Source organism: Rhodotorula graminis, assembly GCF_001329695.1.
Source record: "Rhodotorula graminis WP1 unplaced genomic scaffold RHOBAscaffold_2, whole genome shotgun sequence".
NCBI classification, from domain to species: Eukaryota; Fungi; Basidiomycota; class Microbotryomycetes; order Sporidiobolales; family Sporidiobolaceae; genus Rhodotorula; species Rhodotorula graminis.
The window spans coordinates 768,248-792,562 of NW_017264929.1; the positions used below are offsets into that span (position 1 = coordinate 768,248).

The window sequence follows — 24,315 nt, forward strand, 5'->3', positions numbered from 1 at the left end:
CCCTCACCAGCACACGACCATGCCCGGCGACCTGTACAGCATCACGTCGACCATCGACCTGCCCAACGACCCCGAGGGCAGGAGCTACCCTCGCTTCGGTCTCGGTGCGTCGCCCTCAGCCAGCACCTCATCCTCGACTGACGACGAGCCCTCTCCCCTCGCGCGACACAGGCGTCTACGTGACCGAGCCGGGTGCAGAGACGTACAACGCCGTCACCTGGGCCCTCGAGGTGCGTCCCTACCTCACTCTGAGCCTTGCGAACGGGAACTGACGTTGCCATTCGGGTCGCGCAGGCGGGGTACAGGGTGAGCCGGCTCACGAGCTCTCGCTGCGGCTGCTGGAGCGTGCGCTGACCATGTCCTCCCTTCCCTACACTCCCCTCGTCCCGCCGTGTCGCCTGCAGCACATTGACGGTGCGTGCGTCTCTCGTCGCCCCTCGGCCGGAACCTCGGACTGACCTCTCCATTCCCTTGTGCAGGCGCCGAATGGTACGAGAACGAGGAGGACTGCGGCCGGGCGATCAACGACTTTATCAAGAAGTCTGGCGTCCCTCGTTCCGACATCTTTGTGCGTCCCTCGCCCGCCTCCCCACCTCTTTCTCGCTCTTCTCGCCGTCGCTGACCTCTCTTTCTCTCTCCCCGCCTTCCTCTTCCTCACAGTTCACGACCAAGCTCATGCACAACCGCACCGACCCGGCGTGGGTCACCAAGTGCGTCGACGTGAGCCTCGAAAAGGCCGGGCTCGACTACATCGACCTGTACCTCATCCACGACCCGACCGGCGGGCCCGACGTGCGTGCGGCCATGTGGGAGGGGTGCTGCCAGGTCCGCGACACGGGCAAGGTGCGCGCTATTGGTGTCAGGTGCGTCCCTTGCGTTCCTCTTGCTCGTGCAACCCGCGAAAGAGAACTGACAGGGATGGAGCCGCGCGCAGCAACTTTGGCGTCAAGCACCTCGAGGACCTCCTCGCGCGCAAGCCCAAGTACGCCCCGGCCGTCAACCAGGTCGTGCGTCCCCTCTCTCTCTCTCTCTCGCTCCTTCTCCTCCTGCCGCCCCTCCCGCACTGACCTTTCCTCCCTCGCGCGCACAGGACCTGCACCCGTTCATGACGCGCAACGACCTCGTCGCCTACTGCGAGTCGCAGCGCATCGTCCTCGAGGCGTGGGCTCCGCTCGTGCGCGGCATGCGCTTCAAGCACCCGGTCGTCGTCGAGCTCGCCAAGAAGTACAACAAGTCGCCCGCCCAGGTCCTCATTCGCTACGGCCTCGACCGGGTGCGTCCACCTCGACTCTCTCGCATGGTCAGGGAGCGTACTGACGCAAGAGGGAGCACGCAGGGCTTCATCGTCATCCCCAAGTCGACCAAGAAGGAGCGCATCGTCGACAACGCCCAGGTGTTCGACTTTACGCTCGACCAAGACGACGTGGACCGTCTCACGGGCCTGGATGAACGGCTAGTCACCGACTGGTTCGTGACCGAGGTGGAGTGATGTCTGAACGACGCCGGAGGTCAAGCTGGGAAGCAGGGAGACCTCGAGAAGGCGTGGGCGAGCCGACGAGGGGGAGGTAGACGTGCACGTGCATCTCGCAGTATTCTCGTTCCGCTTGCGTCTCTGTGTGCGAGAGTGAGAGACAGGAGCGCTGCCGCTTGCTCGATGGGCCGCCCGAGAGAAGGAGGACGAGGAGAGCAGGCTCGAGCGGCGAGGTTCCAGATCCAGCTCTCGTCGGCAGACCTCTCGCTCGCCGTCGCTCGAGAGGGTCCTGCTGCTGCGAAAAGGTGCAATCTGCTGCGAAAAGGTGCAATGCAAGTAAGGATACGCCCCTCCCCCTCGTCCGTCCTACCTCTCGCCCGCCGCCGCCCCCTCGCCGCCGACCGGCGCGCGCGTCCTCCCCCTCGTCGCCTCGTCCTCGCCCTTCTCGGTCGCGGGCGTCTGTGCGCCGGCGCCAATGTTCTTGAGCCACGCGCCGATGCCGCCGAGGTAGCCCTCGTGGCGGAGAAACAGGGCGCGCTTGGTCCCCTTTGACCAGAACCGGATCGCGTACGACAGGGTCGAGATGGTGGCGGCGTGGCCTGCGGGCGCCGTGAGGGGAGAGTCAGTGAGAGTCTAACAAGAGAGAGAGAAGACGGGACGGACCGCGGATGAAGCCGCCGCCAAAGTAGATGCGGTCGAGGTTGTGCTTCTCGGCGTTCATGTAGCTGCGGCGCGAGAGGCTCGTCAGGTCGGGCTCGAGAGAGAGACAGAGAGGGGAGAGAGGGACGCACGCAATCTGGCCAATGTTGTTCGAGATGGCGTAGAGCAAGCTGCGGCTGATGTCCTCGCTCTTGAAGCTCCTCCTGCGCTCCTCCTCCTCGTCCTCGGTCGTCGGCCCGGCGCCGTGCCCCTCGCCCCGCCGGAACACCTTGCCAAACGACGACGCGATCGTCGACGACTTGAGGCCGATCTTCTGGTAGTCCTGGCCGTAGATGTCGCCGACGAGCATGTCGACCGACGAGTTGTCGCCCTTGTCGGCGAGCGCGAGCATGTCTGCTCACCAGGTATTGGGTCAGTGCTCACCTCACCGCGTACACCTCGCCGACACCGACGCGTGGCCGGCGGCGCGCGAGGAAGAGGAAGAGGCCGACGCACCGTCAAAGCTCTTTGCGCCCGTGAGGAGGCTCAACAAGCCCCACAGGGTCCCGCCGCCCAAGCTCGTGCCGCTGATGCGCTCAAACTTGCCGTAGTCGTCAATCTTGACAATGCTGACGCCCGATCCAATGTTGACGAGCAGGCACGGGAACTGGGCCGGCGTCGGCGACGAGTCGAACTTGATCGAGTACTGGGGCGGGTTGGGCGACGGTCGCGGGAGGTCGTCCGGGTCCGACAGGAGTGGTGGCGGTGCGGTGGAAGGGGGAGAATGGGGCGCCTGGGCGGCGAGGGCCGTGTCGAGGCCGGGAAAGAGGGGGAGGGGCGAGGCCGACGAGCGAGGGGTCGACGGCAGGTTGACGGCCGACAGGGCGCGTTGTTGCGGGTGCGACACGGCCTGGATGAGCTCGTCCGAGTACCAGAAGACCTCGTTCGGGATCTCCATGACGAACGACAGGCCGAGGACGAGGCACTCCATCTCCTCCTCGCGGCGCACCTCGATCCCGAGCGCGTCGTGCAGCTCGTCGTGGAACTTTTGCGCGCCGCCGCCCGTCGCCATGATCTTGACGTTGCGCTTCATGACGTCGACAGGGACCCGGTTGGCCTGGGCCGACGACGCGATGAGCGTGTCGAGGTACGAGATGAGCGACGACAGGTCCGACGTCTCGAACTTGGTAAAGTTGAGCCGCCCGCCGGACGGGATGCGCGACGTCGACGAGCGCCGTCGCAGGTGCGACTGGAACGCGCGCGAGGACGCCGAGGGCGAGTTGGCGGCGGGCCGGTGGTGATGGTGGTGTTGCTGGGCGAGCGACTTGGGGCCGAGGATGCCGTTGGGCTTGGCCTGCTGCGGCGGGGACGGCGTCCTTCGAGGCTCCCATGCTGGTCGGCTGTCGGGCGAGGAGGAAGGGGAACAGGGCTGAGAGGGCGAGTCGACGAAAGGGTGCGAGGAGGACGACGAGGATTTGCCGTTCAGGGTTGGCCGAGTCGGCTGCGCCGGCGAGCGTGTGAAGTAGACGACCTTGGCGAGAGAGCCGCCGATCTGTGGCGAGGAAGGAGAGCGAGATCAGCTCGAGTGTCCTGCGAAGGAGGGGGGAGGGAGTGCGAGCGAGGACGCACGTCGATGGCGATGTGCGAGATCATCTCCTCGTGGTGCGGCAGGTACACCTCGGGGCTGTTGCGGTGAAGAGGGAGCGAGTCAGGAGCTGGACTGAGGCACGCCCGCGTTGCCGAGGCTCGCCCGGGTCGTGTGAGGACGAGAGGGCGAGGGACGCACTCTTCAGAATGGCTCGAGACGATCTCTGCGCCGCGCACGTCGACCAAGAGCTGCGTGCCGGCAGGTGACGGCAGCTGCGAGTCCTCCATGGTGGGTGTGGACGGTCGTCGGCGGGGTCGAAGGAAAGGGGGGGTGGGGAGGTGCGAGCGAAGGCACACCCCGGGTCGGCGCGGGGCGGCGACTGCTGGCCAGGTGGGTGAGGTGGCTGCTGTACGGTGCTGACGGCGGCTGGCGCGAGGCGAGGGCGGGCGAGGGATGAGGCGGTTGTCCGAGGAGATGAGGAACAGAACCCGGGGGGGAGATGGGTGGGATGAGCTTCTGGTGGCTCTCGGCGGCGTGCGCGACTGCGTGGCGTGTCGATGTAGGTCGTGCGAGTGCAGCGCAGGCACTCGTGAGCTCGTGCGAGCCGTGTGGGAGGGTGAGCCAGTCGACCGCTTGCTCTCCGGCGCGAGCGGGGACGCAACTCCCGGACGGCATCGCCTTGTCCTCGTCCTCCCGAGCCTCGCTCGGCTTCCTGCGGCGCGCACAAGCTCCGCACGCTCTCTGCAGACAGGCTGCCGCTCCCGCGAGCCTCGGGCTTGCCTGCCTCCCTCGCCGACTTTCTGCTTCCCGCTCGCTCGGGCGACGCTTGCGCTGCCATGCGCTCTCATCGCTCCAGGTGAACACAGACAAGGCATCGTTGCAGCGACATGTGCGAGTCAAACGGCTGGCGCGCGAGAGGGGCCGGACCCTCAGTACTTCTCCGAGAGGTGCACACTGTCGAGCCTGCCCAGCTCGACGTCGCCCTTCTCGCCGCCGGTCCACCCGGACGAGTCCGTCCTCGCCGACTCGAACTTGACGGCGAACGGCCTGACGCCGGGCTGCGCGCCACCGTGAGCGAGCCCACCGATGCTCGAGTCGTCGACGTGCGTCTCCTCCTCGATGTGCACCTGCACCGACTGGTGCTGCGAGCGCGACGCCGTCGAGCGGCCGCCAAACGCCTTGGACGCTCGCGAGAAGCGCGACGTGCCCGGCGCGTCGGAGAACTCGGCCGAGGTGTCGCTCGTCGAGCGGCGAGAGTTGACTGCGGAACGGGCGAAAGGCGGTCAGTGTCGGCGGGACGACGACGACGCTGAGGGCGACAAGGATGGACGTACGCGTGACGAGGACCGAAGAGATGTAGATCTTGACCTCGAGGAATCCTGCGTGCGAGGGTATGCGAGGAGAGAGAGGCAGGCATTAGCGAGGTCCCGACGCAGAACGAGAGACGGCGACGACGACGACGCACCGGTGATCGAGTAATGGAACGTCGTGATGCGCCAGACCATGAGCCACTGTTGCGAGAGAGGCAGGGAGGACGAAGGAGAGGGAGGGATGCGAGTGAGAAGGTCAGGCGGGTCGACGAGGAAGGGGCCCGAGCGAGAGAGAGAGAGCAGGCGCACCAGGGTGAGGACCTGCATCAGGAGCGAGAAGGCGTTGGTCCTGGCCGTGAGCATGACGACGCGAGTCATGGGCGAGTGCACGACGGCGTCCTTGACCGTCGCGCCGTTCTTGCGAGGCTTGAACAGGAGGTAGTAGAACGTCGCCCCGCTGCAAAAGCGGCGTCGTCAGTCCTGCTCGGTCGACGATGCGAGACGACCTTGACGAACGTGATAAGGATGTCTGCAGGGAGAAGCAGGGTCAGTGTGCGACCCCGGACGAGAGGAGGGACTGTGCGAGATTTGGAGACGCACCGACGAGTAGTCCGAGAGCGAGCCAAGCCCACGGCGCACCCCTCACCTGGCCAAACTCGCGGAACAGCTTGCGCTGCGATGCCTCGTAGATCATGTATAGCGCGATGCCGAACGCCGACAGCTCGAGGACGGCGATGATGCCCGGAAAGATGAAGTTCTTCTTGCCCGAGATGATCCAGATGCGCCACCTGCAGGTAGGGAGCGCCGTCAGTGCGAGTCAACGCTGGTGTGCCCGAGAAGGGAGGACCAGGGCACACGTGAAGAAGCCCTGCACGAGGAGGATCGACACGCCGGTCCTGCGGGCAGACGAACGTGAGCTTGACTGCCTCGCCGTCTGTGGCGAACGAGTACGCTCGTGAAGGAAAGGCGGAGGAGAGAGAGACTCACACGGCGCTGTACACAATGAACTGAGGCGGCAGGAGGACGAGGATCGACGGGTCGAGCTGGCACTGGACGGCATAACGCCAGGTCCAAGAGCACTCGTTGGCGGTATCGGCAAGTAACAGGACAGTGAAAGCTGCGACGAGGAGCCGAAAGGCGAGGCGGTCGCTCTTGCCGAAGCGCCGGGCGTAGGCGACGACTGGAGGAGGACGAGGTGAGCGCTCGTTCCCTCGAGAGACTGGCAGACCGCCGCGACGCACTGAGAGCGAGAACGCCACCGGCAGCGCAGCACGACAAGAAGCTGGCGACGAGCTGCATGGCAACTCGGGGCAAGGTCAGTCAATGGCCTGGTCGAAGGAGAAGGAGGAACTGCGGCTCACGATCGGGGCGACAAAGTCGTTGACAAAGACCGGGACGCTGCCCGTGTCCATCGTGTCGCGCAGAGGAGACCTCGAGTGGGTAGAGAAGGAGGAAGAGAGCTGGCGTGGAGAGAAAAGCCGGGGTCAAGCACAGGCTCGAGCGGATCTCGCGAGGCGCGAGCGGCGGACGAGGCGGCGACGCTGGTGGTCCGTGCCATTGTCGCGGCCCGGGAACCGACCCGTTACATTAAGCGGGCTGCCGAGCTCATTGTCGACCGTGCACGAGCCGAGACTAGCGATTGTCCTCGCGGCTCCTCCCACGAAGGTCGACGAGGAGGGTGCGGGCGCAGCGCTGCGCAGCGGCTCGAAGCCTGCCGCCATTCGGCAGCGGCGGCAGCTCGCCCGCTCGTCTCAGCTGAAGACGAGGTGGCCCTGCGAGCGAGTCGCCAAGGCTGTACACGCGGCCGGCGAGAAAGCGCGAGCGGGTCGGGGAGAGAGCGAGCAACACGCCCACCTGGGGCGCGCAGCTCTAGCTATGGCGGGAGCGGCAGTGCAAACAAGCAGAACCATGGATGCGCGTCACCCGCCCGGTCGTCTCGGGAGGAGGGAGGGCGGTGGAACCTCGCGGCGAGCTGATGAAGGTGGTCGCGCCCTCGCCTCCCAGAGCGAGCGCCGGGGCCTTGTGGACCTCTGGGGACAGTCCAGCAGTAGCTGTGCAGCGTCTCGAGCCGTCAGGAGGGCAACAGCGAGAGCGGTGAGGTTGAGCTGATGAGGCGGTGTTGTCGAGCTCGACCTTGGGAGAGCTCGCCTCGCCCCTCCACCACCTGCGCTCTTGCTGCTGGTCGGCCAGGAGCAGCTACCAATCGCTCTACACTCGCTCTCGCACCCCAACTAGCCCGCGCAAGAACCGCTCACGATGGTGCGTCGCTCCTCCCTCCTCTCCCCTCATCTCCCGCCACTTTTCGCTCACCCAGCCTCGCTCCCACCTCGCAGGGCAAGGACCAGAAGAAGACCGGCAAGGGTGCGTGATCTCTCTCTCTCGAGCGCGCGACCGAGCGACCCCTGACACTTGTCTCCCACACAGGCCGTCTCGACAAATGGTGCGTCCAGCTGGACGCGGCGATGTACCCCCGAACACCGCTGACCTGCCCCTTCCCTGTGCGCCTGCAGGTACATGCTCGCCAAGTGAGTCTTCTCCTGCACTCGGCCGGTCTCGCCGTGACCCGGAGCTGACCTCGCCCTCTGCCGCACCCAGGGAGCAAGGCTACCGTGCCCGTTCCGCCTTCAAGCTCGTCCAGCTCAACCGCAAGTACGACTTCCTCGCCGGCGCCAAGTGCGTCATCGACCTGTGCGCTGCGCCGGGAGGTTGGCTCCAGGTCGCCGCCAAGCAGATGCCGCAGCAGAACTCGATCATCATCGGTGTCGACCTCGTGCCCATCAAGCCCATCCCGCGCTGCATCACGCTCGTCGAGGACATCACGACCGAGTCGTGCCGCAGGGCTCTCCGCGCCGAGATGAAGGACTGGAAGGCCGACGTGTACGCCCGCCTTTCCCTCTCCCCCCTCGAGCGAGGATCCCTTCTTCTTCCTGCGGCGGCAGCACGAGACTGACTCGCCTCTCACTCTCGACAGCGTCCTCCACGACGGTGCGCCCAATGTCGGATCCGCGTGGGTGCAGGACGCCTTCACCCAGGTCGAGCTCGTCCTCGCGTCGCTCAAGCTCGCCGTCGAGTTCCTGCGCGCCGGCGGCACCTTCTGCACCAAGGTCTTCCGCTCCAAGGACTACAACGCGCTCCTGTGGGTCTTCAACCAGCTGTTTACCAAAGTCGAGGCGACCAAGCCGGCGTCGTCGCGTAACGTGTCGGCCGAGATCTTCGTCACCTGCCAGGGCTTCCTCGCGCCGGCCAAGATCGACCCGCGCATGCTCAACCCCAAGTACGTCTTTGCCGAGGTCGACGGCGCCGACGACGAGGAGGGCGCGTCGAAGCGGTTCGCCGAGGTCGACGCCGAGGGCAACGAGGTCGCCGGCTCGAAGAAGGGCAAGCAGGCGTCGACCAACCCGCTCGCCAAGCTCGACAACCGCGCCATCTCGACCAAGGACGTCATGACGCCCGCGACGCTCAACGTGTTTGCGCCCGAGAAGCACCGCAAGCAGCGCGAGGGTTACGACGACGGCGACATGACGCTGTACAAGGAGTGCAGGGTCATGCAGTGGATCCGGCACCAGGACCCGATCGGTGTTCTCGGCATGGTCACCCGCATGCGCTTCCAGGACGACGAGGACAAGAAGTGCGTCCCGCACTCCCTCTCGTCGCCGCCGTTCTCTCCCACTCGTGCGGCCTACTGACACACCTTCCCTCCCTCGCGCAGGCTCCTCAAGAACCCGCTCACGACTGGCGAGATCAAGTCGTGCCTCGACGACCTCAAGGTCCTCGGCAAGAAGGACTTCAAGATGCTCCTCAAGTACCGCCTCGCGATCCGGGAGGACGTGCGTCCTCGTCTCGCCCTCTCGTTCTCCCTCCTGGGCCTCGTACTGACCATCGCCCCTCGTGTGCAGCTCGGTCTCGACGTCAAGGTCGACCAGAAGGAGGACGCCGTCGAGAACGTCGACATCGAGCCGCTCGACGAGGAGGAGCAGCTCACCCAGGAGGTTCGTCCCGAGCCCTCTCTCTCCTCCCTTCTCCCCTTCTCTCTCTCGCCGCCGAGACTGACGCCCGTCCTCTACTACAGCTCGAGCGTCTTGCCCGCGACGAGGCCTTCAAGAAGCGCCGCGAGCGTCGCCGCGTCAACGAGAAGAAGGCGCGCGAGGTGCAGCGCATGCAGCTCAACATGGGCGCGCCGATGGACATCGGTCTCGAGCAGCAGGACGGCATGGGCATGGAGATGTTCGACCTCGGCGAGGTCGAGGGCGGCAAGGAGCGTCGCGGCGTGAGCGGCGGCCGGCTCGACAGCGACGGCGAGCCCGAGCTGAGCGACGACGACGACGACATGGACCGCGAGGACATCTCGGGCTCGAACAAGGTCAAGAATCAGCGCCAGATGCCGATGCAGATCATCCCCGACGGCGCCGACGACGACGACGAGGACGAGGACGTCACCGACGACGAGCGCAAGACGCGCCGGCTCGAGGAGAGCCTCGACCTGCTGTACGAGTCGTTCCAGCAGACCAAGCTCGAGCGCGACCACAAGCACAAGGTCAAGCAGCAGCGCCTCAAGCGCGCGCTCGAGGAGGGCGGCGAGTTCAAGGGCATCGGGTCCGGCAGCGACGCCGACACGGACGCCGAGTCGGAGGAGTCCGAGGGCGACTTTGACCCGGCGCCGCAGCCGTCGAGCGACGAGGACTCGTCGGACGAGGACGAGGACGAGCAGGCGGCGGCCAAGCCCGAGGCGGTCAAGGCGGCGCCGGCCAAGCGCGCTCGTGCCGCGCCCGCACCTGTCGAGCTCGACGAGGACGACAAGGCCGACGGCCTGCTCAAGACGCTCAAGAAGGGCAAGGTCCTGTCGACGAGCGCCAAGAGCCGCCAGGCGGCCATGTGGTTCGACCAGCCGGCGTTCAAGGGCCTGCCCGGCGGCCTCGAGAGCCTCCTCGGCGGCGCCGAGGACGCGAGCGACGACGAGGCGGCGGTCGGCGGCGAGTCGGACGAGGACGACGAGGACATGGGCGACGCGACGTGGGTCGAGAGCGACGAGGAGGGCAGCGGGCAGGAGGCGAGCACCGACGACGAGTCGGACGACGACTTTGACGGCGCTCGGCCGACGTTCGAGGAGGACGAGGCGATGGAGGAGGAGGCCGACATCGACGCGCAGGAGAAGGAGGAGATCGAGAAGGCCGAGCGGATAGCCAGTGCGTCCCGCCCTCTCTCTCTCCCTCTCTCGAGCCGAACCCTGACCTCGTCGCCCTCTCTCACCCTCTCGCAGAGGTCGGCTTGACGACGGCCGAGGCGATGACGCTCGCGCAGCAGCTCGTCAACCGCGAGCGCACCAAGACGCAGCTCGTTGACGAGGGCTTCAACCGCCACACGGACGCCATCGGCGGCGACGGCCTCCCGACCTGGTTCATCGACGACGAGCAGCGCCACTTCCGCCACAACATCCCCGTCACCAAGGACGCCGTGCAGGCGATCCGCGACAAGCAGCGCGCGCTCAACGCGCGCCCGATCAAGAAGGTCGCCGAGGCCAAGGCGCGCAAGCAGATGCGCAAGGTGCGCCGGCTCGAGAAGGCGCGCAACAAGGCGCAGGGCATCAACGACGACGAGGACAACGGCCTCACCGAGAAGGAGAAGGCGGCCAGTATCGCCAAGGTGCTCGCCAAGTCGGGCGGCGCGGCCAAGGTCAAGCGGCCCGAGAAGAAGGTCGTCGTCGCGAGGGGCGCCAACCGCGGCATCAAGGGTCGCCCCAAGGGCGTCAAGGGCAAGTACAAGATGGCCGACCCGCGCATGAAGAAGGAGGTGCGCGCCCTCAAGCGCATCGCCAAGCGCGACCGCAAGTCGTCGGGCCGCAACAAGGCCAACAAGTAGAGCCCCCCCCTCCCTCTCTCTCTCTCCTTCGGTCGGCTCCTCGTCTTTCCCTCCCTCTTCTCTCTCTGTGTCGTAGATCTCGGGCTCGAGGCGTTGTCTGTAACAGTATCGTTGCGCATCGTCGTCCCGTTCCTCGCGCTCTGTCCTCGTCCTTCCTCGCTCGCTCTAGCACCCTCGCACCTCGCACTAGCCGTCGAGCAGGGCCTTGCCTCGGCCCTCCGTCCACCACGCGTCGGCGATGAGGTCCTCGTGCACGACGACGAGGCGGCGCTTGGGTTTTGGCGGCTTCTTGCGCTGGCGCATCTTGACGAGGGGAGCGGGCGAGTCGGCGGATTCGGGTGACGGTGCTGGCGGCTCGGACGTCGAGCTCGGTGCCTGTCGGGACGCGCCGAGTTAGTGAGCGAGTGTCCTGACAGCGAGAGAGAGGGAGAAGTGGACGCACCGAGTCCTGCGACACTGCCAGCGGCTCTTCCTCCCAGATGACGATGCTGCCCTTGCGGAACATGGGGTCGAGGTTGTTGTAGTTGATGCCGAACTGCGAGAAGAGGATCTCCTGCTTCTGACTCGAGATGGTGCCCTGCGCGCGGCGAGAGCCGGTGTGAGTGAGAGAAGCGCGAGGAGGACGAAGAGCGAGAGGGACGCACGCTCAGCTCCTGCTCGGCCTCCTGCTCGGTGCGCTTGCCCTGCAGGACCAACGCCCAGAAGACTGTGTTGTACATATTGTTGATGTGCGCTGCGAGAGAAAGGGAGAGTCAGGCGCTGTCGAGAAGACGCAGACGAGGATGGGGGCGGGGCGCACTGTCGACTTGTCGCCAGCGCAGGTAGTCCTGGATCTCGAGCTCGCTCGTGTACTGCACGACGCTGTGGACCGACGAAAGGGTCAGGAAGGTGCCGAGTGTGCGAGGGCGAGGACGGGCGACGCACCGACCGTCAAAGACCGGAAGGTGCTCGAGCGAGAGCGGCGAGTTCGGGAAGAACTGCGGCCAAAGCGCCATGTAGGCGGCCGTAAAGACCGATACGACGAGGGTGACGATTTTGCTGTCGAGGTGAGAGAGTCAGGGCGATGTTCGAGAAGGAGGAGCAGAGGGTCGAGTCGAGAGGACGCACCTTGCTCTTCGGCCGTGCAGCTTGCACGTGCGCTTGAAGACAAAGCTGCCGGGTCGAGAGGTCAGTCTCCTGACACGCTCGAGGGCATGGAGGGAGAGCGAACGCACCTGTACTCGTCGCTCTCGCCGAACGCGACGACGCACTCGCCGTTGAGCTCTCGGCCGCCGACGACGCGCTTGGCGGCGTCGTTCATGAGGGCGAGGGCGCGCACATCGCTGGGCTTGTCGAAGTTGTGCAGTTTCGAGAAGCCGTGGAACCCTTTGCCGTCGATGCGGACGACGAAGAAAGTCGAGGGGAGGAGAGGGTCCGCGAGCTCAAAGTTCTTGACGTAGGCGAAGCGGGACCCTGCCATGGCTCGAGTGGGCCGCTACAGCAGGTGTAGGGAAGCTTGCCGGGCTGTACTCGGCTAGCCTGGTCGAGGGCGAGATGTTGGAGGAGCGACAGCCGCCGGGGGAGAGGCTCGCTCGAGGTCGCGGTTCTCCACTTCGCTCGCTCGCTCGTGCGGTCGGCTGCACAGCTTGCATCGCCAGCGAGACCCTCTACGCGCCGCCATGAGCACCGCCGCAGCTCGCCAAGCCGGCGGGTCGTCGTCGCAGCAACGCGCCTACTCTCAGCCCGGTGTCGCCAAACCTCCAGCACCACGGGCTCAAGCAGGGCAGGCGCAAGGGCGGGCCAGTGCCAGGGTGGGCGCACGGCAGTACTGGAGTCGCGTCTTTGGCGGTCGTGCGTCGTCCCTTTCACTTTCATCCTCATCACCTCCTCCTCCTCCCCCGACGATGGCTCACACGGTCTCTCGCGCGCAGCTCACTTCCTCGACCCGGGTCCCTCGAACCGCCTCGTCCTGTCGATCCGCTCCGGCATCGCCGCCGACATCGACTTTGGCCTCGACCGCCTCGTCCAGGTCACCTCTGTCGACCCCGACCTCGTCCGCCTCGGCGAGATGACCGGCCTCCTCGACGGCTGCCTCGCCCTCATCAGCGACTATGTCGAGCGCCGGCGCGCCGACCGGGCCCGCGGCGTCCCGGCGTTCGGCGCCCTCGTCGGCGACGACTCGCGCGACGTCCTGAGGCGGCGAGCGGGAGAAGCCGCCCTCATCCTGCGCAACCTCGCGCCCGAGTCGCGCAGCCGCGAGCCCCTCCTCACGAGCCGCAAGCTCAAGAAGGCCATCTGCGACGTGCTCGACGAGGGCGAGACGGGCGCGCTCGACGTCGACGAGACGACCGAGATCCGCCTGTGCCTGCTCGACGTCCTCGAGTGCGTCGCCGAGCACATCCCGCTCGCCCTCCCCGGCCACGCGATCGCCATCACGGCCGAGGAGGAGGCCGACGAGGAGCGCGCCGCGCCCAAACCCGAGCCGGCCGACTCGCCCTCGGTCCGCCTGTTCCCGCTCCTCGTGTCGCTCACGCGCACAAAGGACCGCGCCCTCATCCTCGCCGGCTTCCGGTGCCTGTCGGCCCTCGCGCTCAACGACAAGTCCGACTCGGTGTTTGCCCTCCTCACCTACGAGGCCGTCCCTCCCCTCCCGAAACCGCACCCGCACCCGATCCAGACGGCCATCGAGCTCCTCCCGCTCGCCGACGCCGAGCTCAACCTCGCCATCCTCGAGTTTGTGTACCAGCACACGCTCCTCCCGTCCAACGCGGCCCTGCTCGCGACCCGCCCCGAGCTCCTCGGCATCCTGCGCCTCTTGTGCGCCAAGTTTCACGTCGGCTCGCGCGTCGAGGAGGTCGAGATCGACCTGGGCGTCGTCCAGTCCGAGGCCAAGACGTACCGCGACTCGCACGGCGCCGTCAAGCACCCGCGCAAGCCGTCGGCGCTCGTCGCCGCCAAGGGCAACCTCGTCACGCGCGAGGAACTCGCCCAGCTCGTCTCGCTCCCGGAACCGTCTCGAGCCCTCACCTGGTGCGTCCGCTCTTCCCCCTACCTCGGTTTCTTCCCCCCCGACCGACGTACTGACGAGTCGTCGTCACCCTGCAGGATGCGCCTCGTGTACGAGGTCGACCCGCAGTCGGACGTGTCGCAGGTCGCGCTGTGGCAGACGTACCAGGCCCAGTGGGCGCCGCACATGGCACCCGGCGTCTCGCCCATGATGCCCGCGAGCGACGTCATCAAGGTGTCGCAGCAGGCCATCCCGGGCGTCCAGCCCATGGTCATCGAGGCCGGCGCCGAGAAGAGATTCGTCATTCGCGGCTTGCGGCTCAAGGAGCGCTCAGGTGTGCCCGCCTCTCTCTCTCTCGGCATGCTGCACGGCAGTCCTGACGTGCTCGAACCCTGCCTCAACAGAGCTCCTCGGTCGTCACCGCTGCCGCTGGGCCGGATGCACCTCGGCGCACGCGCTCGACTCGGCTCGGGCGTGCTACCACCACATCTACTCGGCGCACCTCGCCACCTCGCCACCTCCCTCTTCCTGCGCGTGGCACAAGTGCGCCTACGCGTCGACCCAGACCGAGCCTGCCCTCATCCTCGCCGACCTCGCGCTCCACACGCGCACGCACCTCGCCCCCCTCGACCCACCTTCCTCCTCGTCCACCTCGCCGAGCGACGACCCGACCGCGCCGCTCCTCGACCTGTCGCACATCCTGCACCACGCGCGGTACCACACGTACGCCGGCGACGCGACGGCGCCCGGCGCGCCCTCGCCCGCCGACGCGCACCCGGTCCAGGGCGTCGGCTACTTTGCCGCGCTGAGCGTGCGCAACCTGGCCCGCATCGCCAAGCTCGCCGTCGACGCTGCGGCGGCTGGTGGTGCGGGAGCCGGGGGAGCGGGAGAAGGAGGAGCATCAGGAGGAGGAGGAGGCAAGGGCGCGAGCGGCTCGGTCCTCGTCGCGAGCGGCAACAGCGCCATCGGGCGCCTCGCGGGCGAGCAGCAGTCGATCTTTGAGGCGTTTGCGGCGGCCGCCGAGGGCTGGTCGTCGACGACGACAAAGGACGGCGACGTGTTTGCGCGCCTCGACAAGGTCGACTTTGCCCACGCGCTCCCGCTCGCCGAGGCCCTCGTCGCGCTCCAGCCGACCCTCAACGCGACCGTCATGAGCGACGTCGCGCTCGGGAGGGTCTTGAGCGAGGCTGTCCTCCAGGTCGAGGAGGTCAGGAGGGCGCTGCTCAAGCTGAGGCCGGTTGACGGGCAGGCGGCGGCGGCGGCGGTCGAAGCGGGCGAGGGCGAGGGTGAGGGCGAGGACGTGCGCATGGATGAGTAGATGCGTCTGCAACGTCGAGCGGGTCTACTTGCTACGTGGCGCCGGCCGAGAAAGCGCACGTTTCGAGAGCGGCACGTGCGGCTCTCTCGCTGTCTTTCTCGCTCTCAACTCTCGCTCTCGACGTCGGGCCAGACTCGTGCGCACAGGGTGGAACTGAAAATTGCGTTTGTTGCTTTTTGCTCGTGGTGCCTTCGCGGGCAAGATCGGGGAGGGGTCTGTACAGAGGGAAAGCGCGAGAAGGGGGAGGGTACGAAGGGGGGGTGGTACTGCTGCTCCGAGATGGGGAGGTCAAAAAAAGGGGGGAGGACTAGCAAGGGGAAAGGGGAGGACGTGCGCCGAGCGCAGTCGACGAGGGTGGACCGCGTGAGGGCGACGACGCGAGCGAGAAAAGCGAAAGGGGCGAGTGGTACAGGGCCGAGTCGGATCGAGTGGTGAGGTGGTTGACGACGACGAAAGGAAGGTGGGTGCGGGCGCGCTCTAGAGGCCGGCGTCCTCCATGCGGCGCGACCAGCGCGCCACCTCGCGCGGGCGCATGCCGCGGCGGAGGACGGGGAGCGGCTCGCCGATGGCGCGCTCGTGGTAGTCGCGCAGGACGACGAGCGAGTCGACGTCGAGCTCGGAGCGCCACAGGAGGCGGGGCCAGCGCGAGCGACCACGCGCGTCGTCGTCGGCCGAGGGAGGGGGCGCGACCGACTCGGGCGGTGAGGGCTGCGGGACCGGGCGGACGGCGGCGGCGGCCGCCTGCTCGTGCGGATCGGGCGCGGTGGGCTTGGCGGCGAGGGTGGTGGACGAGGGCGCCGCCGGGTTGCCACGAGGTGAGGGGGCGACCGGAGTGGGGACGACGGCCTCGATGGGGACGGCTTGGACCCACTCGGCGTCGTCCTCGGCGACGTCGGCGAGCGAGAAGTGGAGGGCGGCGAGGTTGAACGCGTCGTGGTCGGCCTGCTTGCCCTTGCCCTTGAGGTCGACGCCGGCAGCGCCGGTCGGGAGGAGGTCGGGCGAGACGGGGGGGGTGACGGCCTCGTCCTCGTCCGACGAGTCGCCGCACTCGGTCGAGCTGCCGGCAGACGACGGCGACGAGTACATGGACGAGTACGAGTCGCGGCGGGCGGGCGTCCACGGCAGGCTCGACGACGACGACGATGCCGAGCTGGCGGACTTGGCCTCGAGGTCGGCGGCGGCGTGGGCGCCGGCCTCGAAGGGGGAGCTGGCGAACGACGGCATGCGGATCGTGGTCAAGTCTGCGCGAGTGCGGTTGAGGAGTCAGCGAACCTGCGCGAGCGGGTTGGGGGGCGGACGTGGCCCGCGAGGCGCGAGAGACCGACGCGACGAGGTGGGGGAACGAAGGGGGAGCTCGGGTGGAGGGAGGGACGCACAGTGCTTGGCCTCGAGGAATGCAAAGTCGTCGCTGCTGCTCGAGCTGCTCGAGCTGGCGACACGGGGCGAGGGTGTGGGAGGAGGGAGAGAGGTGGAGGCCATCGGAGCGGGGGGGAACTTGGGCGAAGTTCGAACGTGCGAGCACCGCCTCGGTGATGGTCGCGCTGACTCGGGGTCGGGGTCGCAATCGTGCTGGTCGGCTCTGGAGCTGAGCTCTAGTGGTGCTCGAGAGCGTGCAAGTAGGTAGGTCGGAGTGCGCGTAGTGGAGAAGGAGAGCAAGGATCACAGCCGAGCGAGCTGTCGACTCGAGAGTCGAGGATCGCCTCGATGCCGAATCTCGCTGACAATCACCGCGCCGCGCGCGTCCTCGGCGCTCGCGCCATCGTCGACGCTCCCGCTGACCATCATCAGCTTTGACTCGTCGTCGCTCGTCGCTGACTGTGCTCGCATCGCGCCATCGTCCGCTCTCTCGCGCCTGCGCTCGCACCCGCACTCGCACCACTCTCTGCTCGCACGCGCACGCACCTCGCACGTTATTTTGACTTCTCGTTGCGAGAGATCGCATCGGAGGTTCGAGCGCATTGACCTCGCTCACGGACGTCGGACGGGTAGTGCACCTTCTTCTCGCCCGTTGCTGGAGCTGCGACCGAAGCCGGTCCCTCTCTGCTGCGCTGTGCTGTGCTGCTGAGCGAGAGACGGAAGCGGCCCCGGACGTTCCGCCGCTCCGTCCGCCGAGAGGCCGACTCGCCGAGGGTCCGACCGCGAGCTGCGCAACCCGCCCCGCCGAACGTGGTTCCAGCGAGAGCTGGTGCGGTAACAAGGTCGTGCGCCTCGAGAACACGCGAGAAGCGGGTGAGCGGGAGCGGGGCGAGCGAGCGAGAGCGCGAGGCGAGCCCAACGTGCGCGACCGACCGAGGAGGCAGCCGAGCCTCTCGAGCGCGCTACGTGGCACTCTCGACGCGGCTCGAGGGCGCAACAGCTCGTCAACGTTGCAGGCTCGAGCCGGCGAGCGGCAAACGTGCAAGCGAGCACATGCGCTCAGTCCGTCCCCGACTCGCGCTCCTCCTCCTCCTCCTCCTCCTCGTCGACCGTCGAGCCGCGCTCGCGCGTCCTGGCCCCCTCGGCACTCGCGCCTCGCCGACTCGCCGACGCACTCGCACGCTTGAGCGCATGGACCGCCGAGCGCTTCTTGGGCTTGGTGCGCACGAGGGTCGGCTTGCGGGTCTTGAGGCGCAGGATGGCCGGGTTGCCCTCGGGCGGGAGGACGACGGCTGCGGGCGAGAAAGGGAGGGTCGCACATGGGTCAGAGATGTCGAGGGGAGGGAAGAAGGACGGGCGAGAGGGACGCACGAGGACGAGACGACGGGCCAAAGAGGGCGACGAGCTGCGCCTCGAGCGTGTCGACGATGCTGCAACGCAAACTCGAACGACCCAGTCAGCCCCGTCCAGAAACGCCAGAGAAGAGAGAGAGAAGTCGGGCGCACCTGGCCTTGACGCCTCCTGTCCTCGCAACCGCCACGACCTCCTCCCACCCGACCTTCGGCTCGTCGCGGTCGAGCCCTCGCCGCCGGTCGTCGCGCGCCATCTCCTCTGCGCGCGCCCACGCCGAGCGCAGGTCCGTCGCCGGGAGTGGCGCCTTGGGGACGCAGTCGGTGAGGCGCACGAGGAGGGACGAGAGGAGCGAGGGGAGGGCGGCGAGCTGGGGAGGGGCGGAGGACCACTCGAGCGGGTCGGGAACGTCGGAAAGAGGGTCGTGCTGGGGCGGCGCGTCGTCGCCGAGGTCGGAGGAGGGTAAGGAACCATCGTCGAGGGAGGCGAGAGGCCCGTCGTCGGCGTAGGCGCTCCGGGCGCTCGATGTCGGCGGCTCAGGCAACGACGGCCCGCCCTGCGTCGCCCGCTGTGCCCGCTCGTAGCTCGCGAGGAGCGCGTCCTCGAGGCTGAGCGGCGACGAGAGGCGGGCGTCGGGAAGGGAGGACGGGTGCTGCGGCCAGCGGGCCATGCGGGCGAGCGCGAGCGAGGTCGGGAGGGGGAGGAGCTCGTGGCCCTCGTCGTCGAACTTGCGGCGCAGGCGCGTCGACTCGGCGTCGGCGTCGTCCTCGGCGAGGCCCATGTGCATCGGGAGGACCGATCGGCGCGGGTCGTGGCTGCGCATGCCGGTGAGGCGCTGACGGGCCGTCTTGGACGACTTGGGCGCCGCGCCGTGCTCCTCGTCGCCTCGAGCGGCGTCGACACGAGCCTTCTCGTCACGCTCCTCGGTCTCGCGCACGCGCCGCAGGCCGTCCCACTGGACGAGCGCGCGCCCGAGGTGCGTCTCGCCCTGCGCGACGTCGTGCAGCGCCGAGCAGTACACGCCGTGCTCGAGCGCGCGCCAGAAGCGCTTGCCGCGCCTGCGCTCGGCCGAAGGGATGAGCATCGGGTCGGCGAGGTCGAAGTCGAGGTCGAGGTCGTCGAGGCCGAGCTGGGCAAAGCCGCCCTCGTCGGCGGCGCCGTCGAGCGCGCGCTCGTCCCACTCGCCGCCGGCCTCGCTGTCCGACCCGGCGCTCGCGGCGACGCCGGCGAACTGGACGCGCTTGGTGGCGGCCCTCGCGCGAGCCCGGCTCGCGAGCGGGACCGAGAGCGAGAGCGGCGACTGGGACGCGGCCGCCTCCTCGTCCTCGAGCGCCTCGCGCGCCCTCGCCTGCGCGAGCTGCTCGGCGCGCTTCTCGTCCTTGCGCGCCTTTTTGCGCGCGCGCTTGGCGTCCATGCGCTCGAGCGCCGCGTCCATCGCCGCCTCGTCGGCCTCGTCGTCGTCCTCCTGGGCGCGCGCCTCGCCCGCCGCCGGCCCGTCGCCCTTGCGCGCCCTCTTGCGCCCCGCCTCAACGCCCTCGCCGCCGTCCGTGCCGCCCTCGTTCCCCTCCTCGCGCGCCCGCTTCTTGCGCCCGTCGGGCCGGCCGGCGGCCGCCCGCCCGCGCCGCTGCACCTGCCCAGCCCTCGGCGCATAGTCCTCGTCGTCGTAGCTCTGGTCGTCGTAGCTCTCCCGCGCGCGCGCCTTGCCCTTGCCCTTGCCCTTGCCGGTGGGCGTGCCGAGGTGCGGAGGAGGAGGGACAGAGTTGGCGAGGAGGAGGTTGGCGCGCGTCGCGACGGCGGCTGCGGAGCGGCGTGGGCGAGAGGTGCGGAAGCCTGGGGGCTGCGCGGCCGAGGTCGAGGCGGCGGGCGGCATCTGCGCGCGCGAGGGCGCGGGTGAGGAGGTCGAGAAGGGTGATGAGGTCGGGAGGCGGTGCTCAACAAGTTCGACTTTCGCAGGCGGCTCAATGGCCTTTCTGATGCTCGTGTGGCTCTCGTGAGTGTGGTCTGGCTAGCTTGCAAGGCCGCAGCGCAGATTCGCGGCGAGGGCAGAGACAGGTTCTCTCGCGTCCGCTCTCGGTCGCTCGCCGACAGGCAAACTCGCCGTGTCATTGCTCGAGCGGCTCGGCTCGTTCACCAGGCCGTGAGGCAGGATAGGATAGAGGTAACGGGAGAGCTGACGGGGCGAGGACGATGAACCGAGTCGTGTTGGCTGCAGGAAGGAGAGCGGGTCAGTCTCGCGGACGACGTGCTCGACGAGGCGCAGAGAGGACGGAGGACGCACATGCTCCTGCGTCCTGGATGTCCGTGTCGACGACTGCGAGGTCGTACACCTCGGCGCACTTGAGCGAGCAGATGGCGAGCCCTTCGAGGTCGTCGGCTGCTTCTCGTGCCGCCTGCGCCGTCGAGTTGACGGGGACGATGGCGACGTCTGGATGCCGCTCGGCGAGGTAGCCGCGACACTGACCGATACCCTGCGACAGGCGTCTCAATGCTCACAGTCAGTGACGCCCACGAGGTCGGCGAGACGGACAGAGAGGTGAAAGGTCGCGGCGCACCTGCTCATGACTGTACACCCTCTTGGCCTTGCCCTTGTCGGCCGTCTTGCTCGCCAGCAGCGCATGCCCGATCCGCAGCGCCGTCATGCCCCGCACCGACAGCTCGGTCGCGCGCAGCTGGTCCATCGTCTCGACGACGGCGCCGAACGACGAGTTCTCGATGGGCACGACGCCGAACGAGGTTTCGCCCGCCGAGACGGCCGTGAAGACGTCTGCGAGGAGGGACTAAGGTCAGTGAGACGCACCCAGAGAAGGAGGAGGAGAGGAGAGGGACGGACCGGCGATTCGAGGCTGCGGGACCAAGTCGCACTCGCCGAAGAAGTCGGTCGTGGCCTGTCGCGGTCGCGGGCAGAGTCAGTCCTCGTGGCCCTGTGCATGACAAGGCGGAGCGAGAGGTGCGCACCTGGTGGGAGTAGGTGCCGAGCGGGCCGAGGAAGGCGACCCGAGGAGGCGGCGCGGACGAGCGGCTCGCCGCGGCAGAGGTGGATGTCGACGCCATGGGCTTGCGGTCGCCGCGCAGTGTCGGGATGGCGGTACCGGACAGGTCTGTCGGGCGCAGGCGGAACCGGCAGGTGTGGACGAGGCTGCAGGTGCGAGCCGATGCGGGCCAGTCGGGCGGAGGAGGGGGAGACGAGCAGGACTCGAGGCGATGACGCGGTTGTCGCGCGCAAGGTCGTCTAGGAGCTGGCTAGATGGCACTGGTGTGCAGCTGCGAGCTCCAGGCGGGGGTGGAGCTGTGGTGCGACGAGCTGACCTCGGTCGCCATCTCCCTCTCGCTCCTCTTGCTCCTCCACCTCACCCACACACCGCCTACTCGACCTGAACATCATGCCTGCCACCCTGCGTCTCCCCGGAAAGGTCGCCATCATCACCGGCGGTGCCAGGTGCGGCCACAACCTCCTCTCGCCCCTCCCTCTCTCGCGGCCCCCACTTATCTCGCTCTGTCCCTCCCCGTCTACAGCGGCATCGGCCTCGAGTCGGTCCTCCTGTTCGCCTGCGAGGGCGCACACGTCGTCGCCGCCGACATCAACGAGGAGGCCGCTCAGCGCGCCGTCAAGCTCGTCGCCGACATGTACCCCGACGCGCCGAGGGCGATTGCCGTCAAGTGCGACGTCTCCAAGGAGGCCGACATCAAGGCGTGCGTCGCAAAGGCCGTCGACGAGTTCGGCAGGCTCGACGTCATGTTGTGCGTCCCTCGCTCTTCCCTCGCGCTCGACCTTTCCGTCCACGAGTTGACCCTCTTCCTCCTCGTGAACCCTTGCCCCATCTCCTCGACCTTGCGCCTACAATAGCAACAATGCCGGCATCATGCACCCTGCAGACGACAACGCGCTCACGACCGAGGAGCGCATCTGGGACCTGACGATGAACAGTGCGTCCATCTCTCACTCTCTCGACGAGCATCCTCGCTGACGAGCTCCCTCCCGCAGTGTGAGCCACTCGAGTCGAACCGACGACATCGTGCCTCCCCGGAATTGATCTGACCCTGCGCCCTCCTCGCCACAGCAACCTCAAGGGCGTGTGGTGGGGCTGCAAGTACGCGATCGAGGCGATGCGCAAGAACCCGGACGGGTCCAAGGGCAGCATCATCAACACGGCGTCGTTCGTCGCCGTCCTCGGCGCCGCCACCCCTCAGCTCGCCTGTGCGTGTTGGCCGCGTCGAGTCTCGTCAAGCGAGCCGCAGACACTGACTGCGGCCCTCTCGTCCTCCTCATTCTCCCCCACGCGCAGACACCGCCTCGAAGGGCGCCGTCCTCGCCATGACTCGCGAGCTCGCCGTCGTGCACGCGCGTGAGGGCATCCGGCTCAACTCGCTGTGCCCGGGCCCGCTGCGGACCAGTGCGTCCCCCTCTTTCTCTCTCTTCTGTCCTCCTTCCTCCCTCGCCCACCCCTCGCCCACACCCTCTCTCTCTCACGCCCACAGAGCTCCTCATGGACTTTCTCGACACGCCCGACAAGAAGAACCGCCGGCTCGTGCAGGTGCCCGCGGGCAGGTTCGGCGAGGCGATCGAGCAGGCAAAGGGCGCCCTCTTCCTCGCGAGCGACGACTCGAGCTACGTCATTGGCGCCGACTTCAAGGTCGACGGCGGCATCTGCGCCGCGTACGTCACGCCCGAGGGCGAGCCGAGCTTGGCCCCGCCGCAGAACCTCGCGCCCGAGGCGTGAGAGCGCCTTGGACCCTCTCTTTTCTCTCTTTTTCCTTCCCTGTCCTTCGACGATAGATACCTCGAAACACCCCTGAACCCCGAACACACGCAATGCAAAGTCTCTCTCTCCCATCTCTTCCTTGCTTCTCGCGCAGAGGGAAGCTACTTTGCTCGTCTCAGCTCTCCTCGACTCGGGTCTGGCTCGGCTCGGCGCAAGAGACAAGGGGACGGCGAGGTATCTTTGCAGTGCGTGCCGGGCGAGTGATAGACAAAGAGTCTGCGCAGAGGCTCGCTCGCCCGAAAAAAAGCCCGCTCAGGCCCACTCGCGCGGCTGCTTGAGGACGTCGAGGAGCTCCTTCTCGGGCGAGCCCTCGGCCGTGCCGAGCTCGGGCTCGTACTCCCACCGCGAGGTGAGCGGCACTGCGAGACGCGAGAGAGGGCGTGTCAGTCAGTGAGGGCGCTCGAGGCGGAGGAGAGGGAGAGGAAGAGGGGGCGGGGACGCACAGCTCATGAGGATGCTCTCGGTCCTCGGCTCCTTCATGGCGAGTCCAAACTTGGTCCCTCGGTCGTACACGAGGTTGAACTCGACGTAGCGACCGCGGCGCAGTTGCTGCCACCGCTTCTCGGCGTCCGAGAAGGCCTGGTCCTTGCGGCGTTCGACGAGCGGGTAATAGGCCGGCAAGTACTTGTTGCCGCAGTCGCGCACAAAGCGAAAGATGGTCTCGGGGTCGCGGTCCGACAGGTCGTCGAAAAAGATGCCGCCGACGCCGCGCGTCTCGCCGCGGTGCGGGATCCGGAAGTAGTCGTCGCACCACTGCTTGAAGCGCGGGTAGTAGGCCGGGTCGTGCGCGTCGCACGCCTCCTTGTACTGGCCGTGGAAGTGGCGCACGTCGTCCGGGTACAGGTACGACGGCGTGAGGTCGGTCCCGCCGCCGAACCACCACGCCTTGGGCTCGCCGTTAGGGTCGGCCGGGTCCTGGATCTCAAAGTACCGGTAGTTGAAGTGGACGGTCGGGGCGTGCGGGTTGCGCGGGTGCACGACGAGCGAGCAGCCGGCGACAAAGTACGGCAGCTCGCTCTTGCCGTCCCACCAGTCGAAGCGCTCGGCGCGCATCTGGCGCACGGCCGCCGGCGACAGGGTCGACTTGATGACCGAGATGTTGCACCCGGCCTTCTCGAACGTGTCGCCGTCCTGGAGCACGCGCGAGTCGCCAAAGCCCTTTGCCGCGTCGCGCAGGTAGTACGACGACTTGAACTTCTTGCCCGACGGCTCGAGCGACTCGAGCGCGGTGCAGATGGTCGACTGGAGCGACTTGACGTGGTGGATCATGCGCAGGCGCATCGGGATAGACGCGTCTTCGAGGTCGATCGAGTTGACGGGCTGCGCGGCGGGCGAGGAGGGTCAGCTCCCTGCTGCTGGCAAGCGAGGTGGGGAGAGGAGGGGAAGGTCGACGCACAGTGAACGAGGGACGGCCATCCTTGGGCGGTGCAGGTGCCTGCTCCTCGCACGCGAGTGGATCGAGTGGCTGTGGAGGTCGAACGTGAGCAAGGTGGGCCGAGGAACGAGAGAATCCGGCGGCGAGGACGCACCGACTTGGACAAGGACAAGGCGGCGGTCGCGAGCCCAGCTGCGAGGGCGGCCGACATGGCTATCCGGCGAGTCGAGGTGGACGAGGCTGCTGAGCTGGCGTGTGACGCGGTCGAGTACGGTGCCGAGGGAGCTGGCCGCGGTGAGGGTCGAG

General features: G+C 67.7%; 10 protein-coding genes across 10 annotated transcripts; 4 read left to right on the forward strand and 6 right to left on the reverse strand.

The window, feature by feature from the left end:
- Positions 1–14: 14 nt before the first annotated feature.
- RHOBADRAFT_24058 (uncharacterized protein) lies at positions 15–1,605 on the forward strand. Its single transcript, XM_018412626.1, has 9 exons — positions 15–104; positions 172–230; positions 295–306; positions 405–414; positions 480–568; positions 661–863; positions 935–1,007; positions 1,091–1,273; positions 1,337–1,605. The coding sequence occupies exons 1-9, from the start codon at positions 20–22 to the stop codon at positions 1,487–1,489; spliced, it is 867 nt and encodes a 288-aa protein (XP_018273595.1). The 5' UTR covers positions 15–19; the 3' UTR covers positions 1,490–1,605.
- A 232-nt stretch (positions 1,606–1,837) lies between these two features.
- Positions 1,838–3,985, reverse strand: RHOBADRAFT_33702 (uncharacterized protein; the record flags this gene model as incomplete). The annotated part of the gene is made up of 6 exons (XM_018413136.1): positions 1,838–2,070; positions 2,135–2,196; positions 2,263–2,524; positions 2,627–2,903; positions 3,018–3,662; positions 3,740–3,985. The coding sequence occupies 6 exons, from the start codon at positions 3,983–3,985 to the stop codon at positions 1,838–1,840; spliced, it is 1,725 nt and encodes a 574-aa protein (XP_018273596.1).
- A 642-nt stretch (positions 3,986–4,627) lies between these two features.
- RHOBADRAFT_41542 (uncharacterized protein) lies at positions 4,628–6,420 on the reverse strand (the record flags this gene model as incomplete). Its single annotated transcript, XM_018413904.1, has 10 exons — positions 4,628–4,959; positions 5,033–5,077; positions 5,164–5,209; positions 5,318–5,465; positions 5,525–5,537; positions 5,609–5,796; positions 5,866–5,904; positions 5,996–6,188; positions 6,250–6,301; positions 6,370–6,420. The coding sequence occupies 10 exons, from the start codon at positions 6,418–6,420 to the stop codon at positions 4,628–4,630; spliced, it is 1,107 nt and encodes a 368-aa protein (XP_018273597.1).
- Positions 6,421–6,920: 500 nt separating this feature from the next.
- Positions 6,921–10,984, forward strand: RHOBADRAFT_51390 (uncharacterized protein; the record flags this gene model as incomplete). Its single annotated transcript, XM_018415815.1, has 11 exons — positions 6,921–6,926; positions 7,244–7,267; positions 7,342–7,369; positions 7,433–7,448; positions 7,519–7,533; positions 7,604–7,885; positions 7,980–8,636; positions 8,718–8,835; positions 8,905–8,997; positions 9,078–10,191; positions 10,266–10,984. 11 exons carry the CDS (start codon positions 6,921–6,923, stop codon positions 10,862–10,864), a joined length of 2,952 nt encoding a protein of 983 aa, XP_018273598.1. The 3' UTR covers positions 10,865–10,984.
- A 66-nt stretch (positions 10,985–11,050) lies between these two features.
- On the reverse strand, positions 11,051–12,495 carry RHOBADRAFT_51391 (uncharacterized protein; the record flags this gene model as incomplete). The annotated part of the gene is made up of 8 exons (XM_018415816.1): positions 11,051–11,239; positions 11,307–11,441; positions 11,509–11,597; positions 11,664–11,725; positions 11,789–11,902; positions 11,972–12,016; positions 12,079–12,338; positions 12,487–12,495. The coding sequence occupies 8 exons, from the start codon at positions 12,493–12,495 to the stop codon at positions 11,051–11,053; spliced, it is 903 nt and encodes a 300-aa protein (XP_018273599.1).
- A 27-nt stretch (positions 12,496–12,522) lies between these two features.
- RHOBADRAFT_51392 (uncharacterized protein) lies at positions 12,523–15,200 on the forward strand (the record flags this gene model as incomplete). The annotated part of the gene is made up of 4 exons (XM_018415817.1): positions 12,523–12,694; positions 12,775–13,873; positions 13,949–14,184; positions 14,255–15,200. 4 exons carry the CDS (start codon positions 12,523–12,525, stop codon positions 15,166–15,168), a joined length of 2,421 nt encoding a protein of 806 aa, XP_018273600.1. The 3' UTR covers positions 15,169–15,200.
- A 109-nt stretch (positions 15,201–15,309) lies between these two features.
- Positions 15,310–16,797, reverse strand: RHOBADRAFT_51393 (uncharacterized protein; the record flags this gene model as incomplete). Its single annotated transcript, XM_018415818.1, has 2 exons — positions 15,310–16,409; positions 16,545–16,797. Coding segments are annotated over 2 exons (1,187 nt in total), but the record flags the coding sequence as incomplete, so codon positions are not given.
- Positions 16,798–17,510: 713 nt separating this feature from the next.
- Positions 17,511–21,192, reverse strand: RHOBADRAFT_51394 (uncharacterized protein; the record flags this gene model as incomplete). Its single annotated transcript, XM_018415819.1, has 9 exons — positions 17,511–17,816; positions 17,896–17,954; positions 18,030–19,744; positions 20,061–20,080; positions 20,153–20,342; positions 20,427–20,638; positions 20,705–20,759; positions 20,830–20,972; positions 21,126–21,192. 9 exons carry the CDS (start codon positions 21,190–21,192, stop codon positions 17,584–17,586), a joined length of 2,694 nt encoding a protein of 897 aa, XP_018273602.1. The 3' UTR covers positions 17,511–17,583.
- A 34-nt stretch (positions 21,193–21,226) lies between these two features.
- RHOBADRAFT_24071 (uncharacterized protein) lies at positions 21,227–22,704 on the forward strand. Its single transcript, XM_018412627.1, has 6 exons — positions 21,227–21,310; positions 21,388–21,612; positions 21,719–21,798; positions 21,932–22,069; positions 22,158–22,265; positions 22,351–22,704. Exons 1-6 carry the CDS (start codon positions 21,255–21,257, stop codon positions 22,590–22,592), a joined length of 849 nt encoding a protein of 282 aa, XP_018273603.1. The 5' UTR covers positions 21,227–21,254; the 3' UTR covers positions 22,593–22,704.
- A 92-nt stretch (positions 22,705–22,796) lies between these two features.
- Positions 22,797–24,303, reverse strand: RHOBADRAFT_64505 (uncharacterized protein). Its single transcript, XM_018418498.1, has 4 exons — positions 24,164–24,303; positions 24,031–24,099; positions 23,078–23,954; positions 22,797–22,993 (listed from the first exon to the last, which is right to left on the reverse strand). Exons 1-4 carry the CDS (start codon positions 24,218–24,220, stop codon positions 22,887–22,889), a joined length of 1,110 nt encoding a protein of 369 aa, XP_018273604.1. The 5' UTR covers positions 24,221–24,303; the 3' UTR covers positions 22,797–22,886.
- Positions 24,304–24,315: the final 12 nt, after the last annotated feature.